Genomic DNA, 12,361 nt, shown 5'->3' with positions numbered 1-12,361 from the left:
ATGCATATATGAGAGCTTTTAAGAAACATCAGAGAGTAACAGGGACAGAGGTGCCGAAAATCAGCAAATGGAGAAGCCCTGGGCTCTGTTCCCCAGTGCTGTTGTATTAAAGGATTTTGTTATTGTCAGTGGTGGTTTGCCCTTTTTGAAAAATGGAAGCATCAAAGTTTTAAACTTATGCTATCATTAAAATAACAACAACATTCATTGTTTGAAACAAAAATTAACTGTGAAGTGAGAATTTGAGAAGTCTCAGCCAGAACACAGTGCTGACCTTCATCTGCATTTTGTAGCCACCACGTCCAATCTATCACCTGCTGGTTGTAGCAGCAGAGAGAAGGATGCAACCCCTGTCCTGCTGTTGTTTTATGGCTGATTCAGGAAGACAGAAAAAATGCCCTCATTTCCGCAGCTTTCATTTGATCATTCTTTCCCACCTTCCCCAGCCTCTGGGAGATGTGTTTATTGCCAGCTTCACTGCAGAGGAGACAAATAAGTAACCCAGATGTTGGTGTTTGTGGCACCTTTGCAGATACCTCCATGACAAGTCATATCATACACTGCATACTGGATGTAACGTGAGCGATTTATGAGTCCAGACGCATCGACTGCTCTCCTTGTGCCCCTGCTGACATTCCCAGGAGATCAATATCCTGTAAAAAGCCTGAAGATTGCTTCCTTTAAATGGTAAGTGCCTGCTCCATGCCTTGGAGATAAGACATTTCTACTCTTGGTCCTCAGTCACTATAAAATCACAATGTGATTCTGTAGAATTAAAAGGTGATAAATAAGCTTAGGAAATGATGGTGCTTCAGGGAAGAAAGTGGACTCACTGCTGTGTCTCCTCAGTCCTTCCTTCCGGCACTCCTCTGTTTCCATGGAGACAGTGCTCCAGCAGGACCACCTGAACAGGCCAGTATCTGTGGGCTCGGATTTCTTACTTCTCATTATTTTATTTCAGAGAGAGTTTTAAAGTGTGCATCATGTCCATTTAAATTTACTGACAATGTTTATCTAATCTATCTGCCTACCAATCTACTCATCCATCCACACACACCTACTTTGTTCAAGAAAGAATTTAAGGTGCTTTCTTCACTAGAAAAGGTATCTATCAGTTTTCAAGCTCAGAGAAAAATGTTAGCTTTTAAATAATGACACAACTGTACTAATTCTAAGTTTTTCCTTCTATAACATTTTGTTAAATGAATTCAAGATGCTGTGGAACTCCAAATGCTTAGGAAAACATGGCATCCTTATGGAAAATTGGGTTTTGAATGACACATGCTGTAAAGGACAACCAAACACATTTGTATGTGAAAATAAAATTCAAAAACTTTAAAAAATGTTTGCAAAAGCTGATTATGGGTAATTCCTTTGAACAGATCCAAGATTTAAAAAAAATAAGATAATCTGTATAAAAGCTGCATTTCATATCTGATGAAATTTAGTGTTAAAAAACTTAGTAAAATAGGATTTGATAAGTATTTTCATAACATGGTAAGATACACCTATCTCAAACCAAAAGACAATATCAAGTTAATTTCTTCAACAAATAATAAGGAAATTAGTAAGATGTAGGGATAAAATTGATATACGGAAACCAATAGCTTTAGAAGATATAACAAAAGAAATTACTCCCATTTAATTAGCAAGAAAAAGTTCCCAGGAATAAACTTAACAAGAAAGTTAACATCTATATGAGATACATTTTTATCCACCCTCGAAAGTTTATAAAAGAAAACTTGGACAAATAGAAAGACTTATGATGTTCTCGACTAGGAAGACTCAACATCATAAAATGCCAACTTTCCCTGACTTATTATGTAAATGAATGCACCTAAATAAAAATAGACTGAGGTTTTTCTGGATCTTTGTATTTTATTTATTTGTTAATTTATTTTACTGTGAGGTGAGAACTAGACAATCTGATTCTAACATTCAAATAGAAAAAGAAGCAAACAAAAATAGGAAAATCCAGAAAAAAAAGAGTAAAGAGAAAGAATTAGCCTTACCAGTTCTTAGATCATATAATAGTTTTAATAACTAAAATATTGTTGTACTGGGTCATGAATAAACACACAGAACAACAGAAAAGCACAGTAAATACAGATAGACACAAAAATAGGAGGGAAATTACTAAGTCATAAAAGTGACATCTAAAGTTGTTAGTGAAAAAAACTGTGTGATAAATGGCATTAGAACAACTGAGTAGCATTCAGCAAAATAAATAATAAAAGATGAAAGTTGCACCCATGTCCCACAATGTATATAAAAATAAATTTCAAATAGATAAAATATTTAAATAAGTAAAGCCATAAAAATACTAACAGAAATCATGGACAAATTCCATGATTTTTTAAATTAAAACTGAGAAATCCAAATGCAGCAAAAGAATTTATAAGTTAAAGTACCTAAAAATAGGAATTTATGCATGAAAAACTACCATCAGCAAATTAAGAAATCAAGACAGACACTGAGGAAAAGAATGCATTTTCACCTCTTATCACAACTTACATCGTTAATATATTAAAAGCTCCAAAAAATCAATAAGAAAAAGAAAAAAAAAACTCAATAGATCAATAGGCAAAAAACTTTGATGGAATGGTCCAGTGAAAAGAAACTAAATAGATGCTCAGCCTTACTAATAATATAATGGGAAACCTATTGGATCAGCAAATGTCAGAAGACATTCATGGTGTGTAGGCAGGGAGCCGTGGAGAAGTCATGGCCTGCACGCCTGGGAAGAGCGAATCACGTGACCACATGCAGGATAATTTGGCGACACCTACAGAATTACAAAGACGTGTGTCCTCTGACCCAGCAATTTCACTCCTAGGGACTGATTCTAAAGATGGGTTCAAAATGGTATATTAGCAAGATAACAGCATTATCTGTTATAACAAAAGATTTGAAAGAATCTGTGTCTATCAACACCAACCATCCATACAGTGTGGTACTGAAATACTCCACGGCTGTAAGAAAATGGAATGCTACATGTACTCATAGGGGGGATTATCCAATTTATAAGAGCAAGGTGTGGTAAAGTGCATGTAATCTGCCACCATTTGTGTAAAACACAGAGAAGATGAAGGTGAGCACTCACATTCCTGTGTGTTTGCATCTGCATCAGGAAGCTCTAAGGATGCACAAAAAGCTAATCATAACTCATGCCCTTAGTGCCACATATAAAGAGTTCCTAGAAATCAATAAGAAAGACTTTGTTACACAGAGGAGTGTAATGAAACCAGGCAGAGAAGGATGTGGATGGAGAACAGACTACACTGAATGCTTTTCATGTTTTTCATTTATGAGCCATGTGAGTTTTCTCCCATACAATAATAAAATTATCATTTTTAAAGCATGATTTCTTCAAGATATATCATAGGCTGTTTTGTTCAGTTTATGATGCATCTTTTTTATTTCTATAAATGTATGGGGTACGGGTGTAATTCTGTTACATGGATGTGTTGCACAGTGCTAAAGTCTGAGCTGTTAGTGTTCACCCAAAAGATGAGTATTGTACCCATTAAGTAATTTCCCATTGTCCACTCACCTCTCATGCTCACACACCATGTTTTTATTTAAACAACACTTTCTTTTATGTTTGGGGCCTCAGAGAACAAATACTACTATTTTCCAACTAGACAGACTCCCACTGGCTTCATAGACCAGTTATTTTGACACTACAGACAATAATTAAAAAGCAAATGTTATGTGGTTTGTATTTATTAATGGGTTAATTTAACAAGAACAGCCTTTTCAAACACTGCAAAGCATATTTTCTACAATAAGATTTTCTGTTTTTTCTTTTCCCTTTGTTTCCAGCTTACTAATTACAGATTTTGCAAAACTATTTCATAAGCCAGTTCTGTGGAACCCCTTTCTGGCCATTTCCTGAGGCAACTTTCTTTCCTAATCATCCCCATAACATGAAGGTCAGGTTCTGCAAGTAAAGGGTGGTGAGGCAATTCTGGAATCATCTAAGTGGCAAGCCCAGGGGGGTGGGTTTCAGAGAACACGTAGCGGAAAGTGGAGGCTCAGGAGGTGTGGAAATACTGACCTGATGGAATTAACCATCTTCCCGGGAGCAAGACGGAGCCCTTGGAGGGTGTTGTGGAGCTTGCTGCAGGTTCTGCTGGATAGGAAATTGTGTCTCATCCACCTGCTGTCTGCTTCTGTCCTGTCTTAGCCCAGCAGAGCTGTTTTAACACAGACATTTGCAGCCTGCCCAGTACTCTCCTGGAACCAATAAGTTGCCAATTAGGAAAAAGATCAGCACTGACCAAACACAGAGATGTTGGAAACCTGCATTAATCCCCAGTAGAGGCAGAGGCTCTGAATGCTGAAGCCACAGCTGCAACTTGGCCACACTCTGCACATGGCCCCAGACATTCAGCTTTCTGCACTCTCAGGGTGGCTCGCAGGCTCCAGAGCCGGGGTTCGGGCCCTGCTGACCACAGCCAGCTGTCCCCTGCTGCCTCAGACCAGGGCCAAATTCCTGGTGTGCTTCCCTCCTGCACCCACTCAATAGCTCTGTGGCCTTTGCAAGCACCTGCCTGGCAGGGCTATGGCAATGTGTGGAGTCAGACGATGGTGCCAAGTCGGGAGCAGACTTACAGTGAGACAGTGTAGATAAAGCCTGGGGCCCAGCTCCCCAGCAGCACCTGCTCCTGCACTGCGGCCACCGTGGCAATGTAGCTGCTTCTATTTTCTTGAGCTCCATTGCCATCTTATCCCAGGCGGGGCCCCTTCACCCCCTGCACCTGCCACCATCCGTCCTTGCCCCTTACTCCTGAATCTCCTTTCAGTCCTGCTCTTGAGAGGGAAAGAACCCCTGGCTTGGGAAGCCTTCCTGGTCCTGGGGTGGCCGCCTGCCAAGGCCCTGGCATCCCCCATCCTGAGGCTCCTGCCCCGCCTCTGAGCTCTCCCTCTCACTCCCATCCCCTTGGCCTCTCCCAGCTGGGGCCTTGCTGTCTGTCACCCCTGAACGGAGGTGACGCTGACGCCCCAGAACGGCAGGGACCTGGAACTGTTCCAGTCACCTGCCTCAACCAGCACCTTGAGGACAGACCTTCACCTGCACTTGGAGCATTTAGTTGAACTGCAGTTTTGATAATAATGTAACTGTGTGCAAACACTAGAGCAAGTGACTGCAGTGTGGAAGGGCGAATACTCGGGAAGTATGGGATTTTTGTCTGAGAAGTTTATTCAGCAAGCAGCTAATTCATGGTAACATAAAGAAAGTTGATATGAAAACTGCCCTTCCCCTATATCCCTAAGGAGACCACCAAGAAGACCAGGACATGCTATTACATATGTTCTAGAAATGATGAAGGGGAGCACTGGTGAGCTAAGAAACATGGGTTTAATCTCAGATTCACTTCTGATGAACCGCCCTCCTTCGTGCATCCACTCTGAAAGGCGTGGCCTCAGTACGAATTTGGGAAGCTTTTGCAGTGGCAAAAGTCATGAAATTAGGTGGCAGCACCTTAGGACCATCAAAAGGGAGGGTTGTCTTGGGAATGAAGGCTTGGCGTTAACAGATTTGGCTTGTTGGGTCTAAAGAACAACAAAGTATTTCTCCCCCGCTCTTGGAACTCAAGGTCCTGAGCTCTTCAATACTGGGCAAGTTCACGTTTGCTCATTTCGCACAAGCAGGAGGCAGGGAGAGTTGTTGGGATTCATGCCAGGCAGAGCCGAGCACATCAGGGGCCCTGGGTAAAAGGGGGTGGGGACAGCGCAGGCACCAAAGGTCTCGGTATGGGGTTGCCAGCCACCGGCTGACACCAGATGGGAAGGGAAACCGCACACCCACCGTTTGCCTCTGCCTGTGGGGTGCTGCCCCCACAGTGCCTCTCAGGTGTCTGCAGCCTCACACCTTGTTTCTCATGCTCAATGTGGATCACAGCCGCTGCGTGTCTCTGTAAGCACCACAAGGCCAGCGGCCTCCCCTCAGGCTCACAGGATGCCTGAACCACCAGTCTCATCCTGAACTCCCCTCCATGGACATGAGCCCCATTAGCTTTTCTCCCATTTATAGGCAATGGAAGGCCAAACCCTCTTAGAGAAAGAACAAGAAACTGGGGTGAGCTGCCTCACATGTTGAGATGTGGAAAACTGAGATTTATTTGCAGAGAAAAGAACTGGGCTCCACTGTCCTGAGGGTGCCTCTGGTCTCTTGCAGTTGGATCCCCTCACATTTCCCAGGCCCAGGTCCAGATCTCCCCCTCCCCACCCTATCTCTTCACTCCTCGAAAACCAGCTCCCCTAGCTTTGCCCAGATCACCCAGCAACACCATGGCAGGTAAATCCTTCCTCTTTACAGTAGACTCTGAAATTCGCCCTATGTTCCCCACTCCCCTCTTCGTCGATGAAAATGAGCAGCTTGTGGTTTCCAGCACCCGGTGCCTTCTGTCTGCGGCCCCTCCAGGACATCGGCTGTAAAGCTTCTCCTCCTCCAGACGCCTTCGTGCACCCACCTGCACTGACCGTCCCGACCTCAGCCCACCTTTTCTCCATCCTGAGCCACAGTACATGTTCCCCAGGAATCTGTGGCTCTGACCACCTCTGACAATTCACTCCCCCGTCAGCCCCTTGGGAACCCCAAGACAGTTCAGCCTGAGTCCCCGGCCTTTCGGGCCTCCCCAGCTGTGTTTCCGGGCATTCCTTTCCTCAAGTCCCTCCACCCTGGATGCCTGGGGTGCCACCCTGGCCTCCCCTACACGCTGGCTTGGTTCTTCTCAACCATCGCCATTGGCTTGGTTTCTGTTGTGTTTGGTTTTTAGGGGTCAGGCTGCCGAGTGCTGTTCTTCTCCTGGGCTCTGTCCTCCTCTCTCTCCTTGGGTTGCAGCATCCAGGTCTGATCCGACAACTCCACAGCACACAATGTGGCCCAGGCCATGCACAGAGGAAGACAGCAGAGTGGCCATGAGGCTCCTAAAGGGAGCCAGGGCCCAGGCCCAGCACACCCTGCCCACAATCCCCTGCATCCACTGCCTCTCCTGCACCCGGCACTGGGCAGCGTGGGCTGTGTCAGCGGTGTCCCTCCTCCCTTCTCAATCTGTTGTGAGCTCCATTAGGCCAGGGACCGGTCCTTAGAAGCTGTGGGACCCTTCAGCCTCCGTAGCAGAATGTCTTGCACACAGTGGTGGCTCCATAAAATATTTATTTTCTATTATGTCCATTTATTTTATAAATTTCATGCAGGCCAGATAGATTGGAATTATCAATTACTCTAGAAAATAAAAGGATAAAAGCAAGATCTGGAAATACAGACCGAGCAGCACTGGAATGCACCCACTAAGGCAGAGAGGCCCCCTGAGGCTCCGCGACTGCTGGACCATTTAAGGCAACATCATATCTCAAGTTCGGAGGGAGAGAATCCGCTGGTCTCAGGGGGGTGGGTTTTTTAAAGTGGATTTAGTCATGGTCTGGACTTGCCCAATTTTCTGTGCTATGCTGTGGGAAGGGACAAGGTCCTAAACTACCCTCACAGGACTTAAATAAAACAAAGAACACATACAGGTGGGTGGGAAGGCAGTCAGATGACAATTCTGTGCCCATCACCCATGGCCCCTGATGGGTCATGCCTCCTGCTTAGACAACAGCCTCCTAGACCCCACAGATGCGGGCAATGGCATAAACTCAGACCTGCAGCCGAGGCCTGACTCGCCACAATGGCCCTGCCCTGCACCGCCAGTGACAGACCTGTCACTTTCTCACTGATCCTTCATTTTCCTATGAAATGGGGCTAACATTGCCTCTTTCTAAGGTTGCTATTAGGATTAATTTTTGAGATAATAGGCACTGAGATAACAAACCTGCCAAGTGTTACATTGATGTGATTATCTTGAGATTGAGAGGAAATGTCAGTGCAGCACTAGATGGTGGCATGGCCGTGAGTGGGAGAAAGAGGGTGGATGTTCCAGATGTCCCCGGATCTCTACCAAAGAGAAGACGCAGCGAAAGGACAGCCAGTGTTCCTGGTGTCTCCTTTTCCCTTCAGGGCAATGAATTACGGGTTTTCTGTGCCTTAGTTTTCTTCCTTTCAAATGCAGTTAATAATACTGTCTCTCAGGGCGTATTCACACGTGAACAATTAATGATCGCAAAGTGCTTTGAAAATAAATGAGCTTACTCCTAATGGTGGTGTTTGATATTTATAATAATAAGCCCGTGCTGCTGGCTTCACGAACTATATTCATTGGTACAGAGCTTAGTTTTATGACTGGCTTTTTCAGTATTTTAACATAAAATCCTCTTAAAGTAATCAAATGACCTTTCTGCATTCATCCAGAGTCTTATGTGGAAAAACTTAAGATTTGATCATAGATCTATTTTAAATAGTGCCAAGTTAACTGACATTGACGCCATCGTATCTGGAGTCCCTAGGAAATCCAGAGGGGGACAATGAACCCTAGGAAGACTCGGACTTGGGTCTGCCTGTAACACTCGGAGCCTGCAAGGCAACATAGTTATTGAGTTTTATTAAAATTACTTGGTGTGGCTATAAACCAAACCACACCCCTCTCGCCAATGTGAAGAGCTTCCCGTAAAAGCCGTGCGGTGGGAAGGCCTCTGGCTGTCTCCTCTGCGCGGCAGGCAGACATGGATGACACCGAGGCGTGAATTCAGCCTGCACATCCTAAAGATGAGCTGTTGAGGGCGATGGCCACAGCAAGTCCGCACCAAGTGCTCTTTAAACATGAGTGTTTCTTTAAACAAAGAACCTTCCCGGCATTGCCTCCCGAGGTCTGATTAATGATGCCCCGGCACCTCCTTCCTCACTCAGGGGTCAGTTCCCTGCAGCGCATTCCCAGACGCAGGCTTCCCTCACGGAGGCGGGAAGATTTCAGGCGATGTCTGTTCTTCTCTTTTGTCAGCACGGACAAGGATGGAAACCCCAGTGGTCAGGCGAGCCCCGCAGTCCCTGTTCCTCACTTCACCACCTGGGGAAGCCTGGTCCCCATCGATTCGCAAAGAAACAAAGAAAGAACACGTTTTACCTGGACGGATGGTCCCCCTCACGGTGGCCTTGGAGCCCGCGTCAGCGGGAGAGGCAGCGCCTCACTCAGGGCTCCCCCTGGCCGCCGCCTTACCCGGGAGCGCCACCCCGTGCCCCGCCAGAGGAAGTGCAAGCGCCAGCACAGCACGGGCCGAAAGCCACCCTGTGGGACCTGCAGCGCAGCTCCAAGAAATCCAAAGTCCACTCACAAAAGGAGTTTCTCCGCCAAATCATTGAAAAATAAAACGAGAAATGAGGCTCCACCGGTATCCCCTTTAGTCAGCCGTATGAAAACGCAACCCGGTCAGCTGCATTTCTGCTGCCAGCCCTCCTCCAGGCAAGCACCGGCCTCGAGAAGGGCAAAGGGCAGGTAGGAGTTCCGACGCATGCGGCCACGGGGCGGAGTCACAGTTCAGAGGCCTCGGCTGAACCTTAAGTTATCCTAAGCTCGGGCCCCAGAGTGAGGACTCGGGGTCAGGCATCCGATTCCCCATCAGCTCCTTTACTAAAGTTGCGCAGAGAATCCGAGGCTATGAGTGGGGGTGGGGGAAAGATGTACAGGATGCTTTGGTTTCACTCCTCAGATACGAGAACGTCCTCTGAACACACATGCAGATAGCTGGACTTCTAGACAGAGGAAATCCAAATCGTTTCTTTCCTCCCAGCATAAGGGAACGATCCGGTAAGAGCTGGTGTTTATCGATGCTACGTGTCCAGAATGGGGCTGAGCACCGCGCCTCACTGTATCCTAACGTCTAATGAGGCAGGGAATGTCACTGTCACACTCTGCAGACGAGGAAGCCATGCTGTCAGCAGGTACACATCTTGCCACAAAACCAGTAACCTGTGGCACTGAGATCGCACACCGGTCGTCCACTGCCAAGTCCGTGGCCTCCTTCTCTGGGGTTTGCCTGCCTCCTGATGGCGGCGATGCCTTTGTCCTCTCGCAGGGGCTGGCTCTTCCAGTGGTCACTACTTTTTGGTTGCAAGCAGCAGAGATTCCCCGGAGGGCTTGTTGAAAGCACTCACATCAACGGGGCCTCAGAAAGGGAGTTGAGGCCATGCACGGCGCTGCAGTTTCTCTTCACGCTTTGGTTTGCATCCCTGGCCTGACTTTCCCTCAACAAGTCCTGCTATCTCCACAAGGCGGCCAGCCCAGCCCTGTCCTCCTCACCTTCCAGCCCCAGCTGAGCAGCCCCTCCCCGGATCATCTTCAGCTGCTGCCCAGTCTCCGCAGAGCAGGTGTCCACCGCCCATCCAGCCATTGTGTCTAGAGGGCAGAGCGACCTGCTGGGAACTTGACAACACCTGGCCCCACCCACACACCCTGCAATATTCACTGAGGGGTGCACAGCAGCACATATGTGCCTCATGTGTCCTGACGTGATGCACCGAGTGGCACACAGCATTATTGTGTCAATCATGTGTCTTGCTGTGATGCACTGGTTCAGACAGTATCACGGATGCAGTGTTTCTTTAAAACTGTCAAATTTGAGGAAACAATCTAACAAAAGCCAATTGGTTCATTCTGTAAAGGTGACATAAATACTTCAAAAATGTCTCTGACATAGAAAGAAAAAAACAGAAAAGGAGCTATTCCAGATTTTAAAAATAAAAGATATAGTAACTAAAAGCAGTTGTGGTGCTTGGATAAAAACAAACAATGGAAGGTATAAACGACATTATTATACACACTGGGAAAAATTTTATATGGACCATGTATTAGATAATGGTGCTGTGTTATTGTTAAATTTCCTCAATTTGATAACTGAAGGGGAATGATTTAGTTCTCAATAGATGAATGCTCAAGTATTTGGGGGCAAAACATCACAATGACTAATTTTCAAAATGGTTCAGTTAAAAGAATGATATATGTGTACTTAAAAGGGGAAAATAAGTGCGGCAAAATGCCAACGATAGTTGAATTGTCATGTGGGAATCCACTGGACTATTCTAGAAACATTTCTGTAGCTTTAAAATTATTTAAAACAAATGTTGTGGGGGAAAGAGCACACATTTAAGGTAGTAAAAATATTCAGGACACACAAAGAGGGGGTGCAAACAGGTAAAACGACAGGGTTTCTGACCTCAGAGAGCTTCCTGAAGCTGTGCACATGCTGTCAGGAAGGCGATGGAATGAGCAGAGCTTCGAGGGGCAGGTCATGTCTCTACTGAGTAGAGCAGAGGATAAGGTCTCCGCAAACAGTGAATTTTAAGCCATTTGTTTAGTCCACATTACAGTGAATCCAAGTAGGAGTTTGGAAAGCCAGTCACATCAGACTATCTTCGCTTTGTTTAATGATAGAGACAGGCAGGGATGGGGAACGGATGTCCCAAATGGATTCTCAGCCACATGCTTGGAGCCCCAGAGGAGCGAGCATGGGAGACAGCAGCAAGGACATGGAACAGGCCAGGCTGTCCCATCACTTAATTTAAAAAGGGACGTGGCTCCTGTTCACTCAGGAAAAGGTCAGGGGCAGGGCAGGTGCCAGATATACCAAGGTGATGCATTCTTCTAATATTGTTCAGAAAATGTCTTCACGTCTCATCAAAACAACTTATGGAAGCAGAACATTCATCCTGTAGCTAAATTCCACGTCCGTGCACTCAGAAGGCCCACACACAACTACCTTTACTCTCCAATATGGCCTGTCAGATGAACACTTGTGAATTTGGACCAATATTTGCTGTTGCTCTTTGAAAATAATCATTTTCATCATTGCTTTTGACGGAAAACAAATTTAGCTAATCTTCCATTTTTCCCTTGCCTCCAGTAATTCCGGTCTGCTCAAGGTATTCAGCCAGCCAGCAGAGATAGAAAATAAAGGTCAGGCACAGTGGCTCATGCATGTAATCCCAGCACTTTGGGAGGCCAAGGTGGGTGGATCACTTGAGGTAGAAGTTCAAGACCAGCCTGACCAACATGGTGAAACCCCATCTCTACTAAAAACACAAAATTAGCTGGGCATGGTGGCACACGCCTGTAATCCCAGCTACTCGGGAGGCTGAGGCAGGAGAATCGCTTGAACCTGGGAGGCAGAGGTTGCAGTGAGCCAAGATCGCACCACTGCACTCTAGCCTGGGCAACAAGAGCAAAACTCCGTCTCAAAACCCAAACAAACAAAAACAAAAACAAAAACAGAGAGAAAGGAAGAAAAGAAAAAGCATGGGAGCACAGGAGTTAGAGACTGGAGTGAGATATGATTGTGTTGCTGCACCTCAGCGTAGGTGATGAATGGGAGGGGAGGGGAGGGGAGGGGAAGAGAAAGGAAAAGAGAGAGAGAGAAAGAGAAAGAGAAGAAGGAGAGGAAGGAGAGGAAGAAGGAGAGAAAGAAGGAGAGGAAGAAGGAAGGAAGA

The 12,361-nt window shown here is 46.0% G+C and overlaps 1 protein-coding gene across 1 annotated transcript; it reads left to right on the top strand.

Annotated features, from left to right (window-relative positions):
- The first annotated feature begins 8,476 nt into the window (after positions 1-8,476).
- Positions 8,477-10,525, top strand: LOC100434398 (putative uncharacterized protein encoded by LINC00242). Its single transcript, XM_002817602.4, has one exon. The coding sequence runs from the start codon at positions 8,761-8,763 to the stop codon at positions 9,376-9,378; it is 618 nt and encodes a 205-aa protein (XP_002817648.3). The 5' UTR covers positions 8,477-8,760; the 3' UTR covers positions 9,379-10,525.
- The last annotated feature ends 1,836 nt before the right edge of the window (positions 10,526-12,361 follow it).

Source organism: Pongo abelii, chromosome 5, assembly GCF_028885655.2.
Source record: "Pongo abelii isolate AG06213 chromosome 5, NHGRI_mPonAbe1-v2.0_pri, whole genome shotgun sequence".
Classification (NCBI taxonomy): Eukaryota; Metazoa; Chordata; class Mammalia; order Primates; family Hominidae; genus Pongo; species Pongo abelii.
The sequence above is the reverse complement of the archived record's forward strand: the minus strand, read 5'-3'. Positions and strand labels throughout refer to the sequence as shown.

Bases quoted from the DNA above. Each gene is read 5' to 3' on its own strand.
- LOC100434398 (XM_002817602.4), top strand. From the start codon at position 8,761: ATGATGCCCCGGCACCTCCTTCCTCACTCAGGGGTCAGTTCCCTGCAG.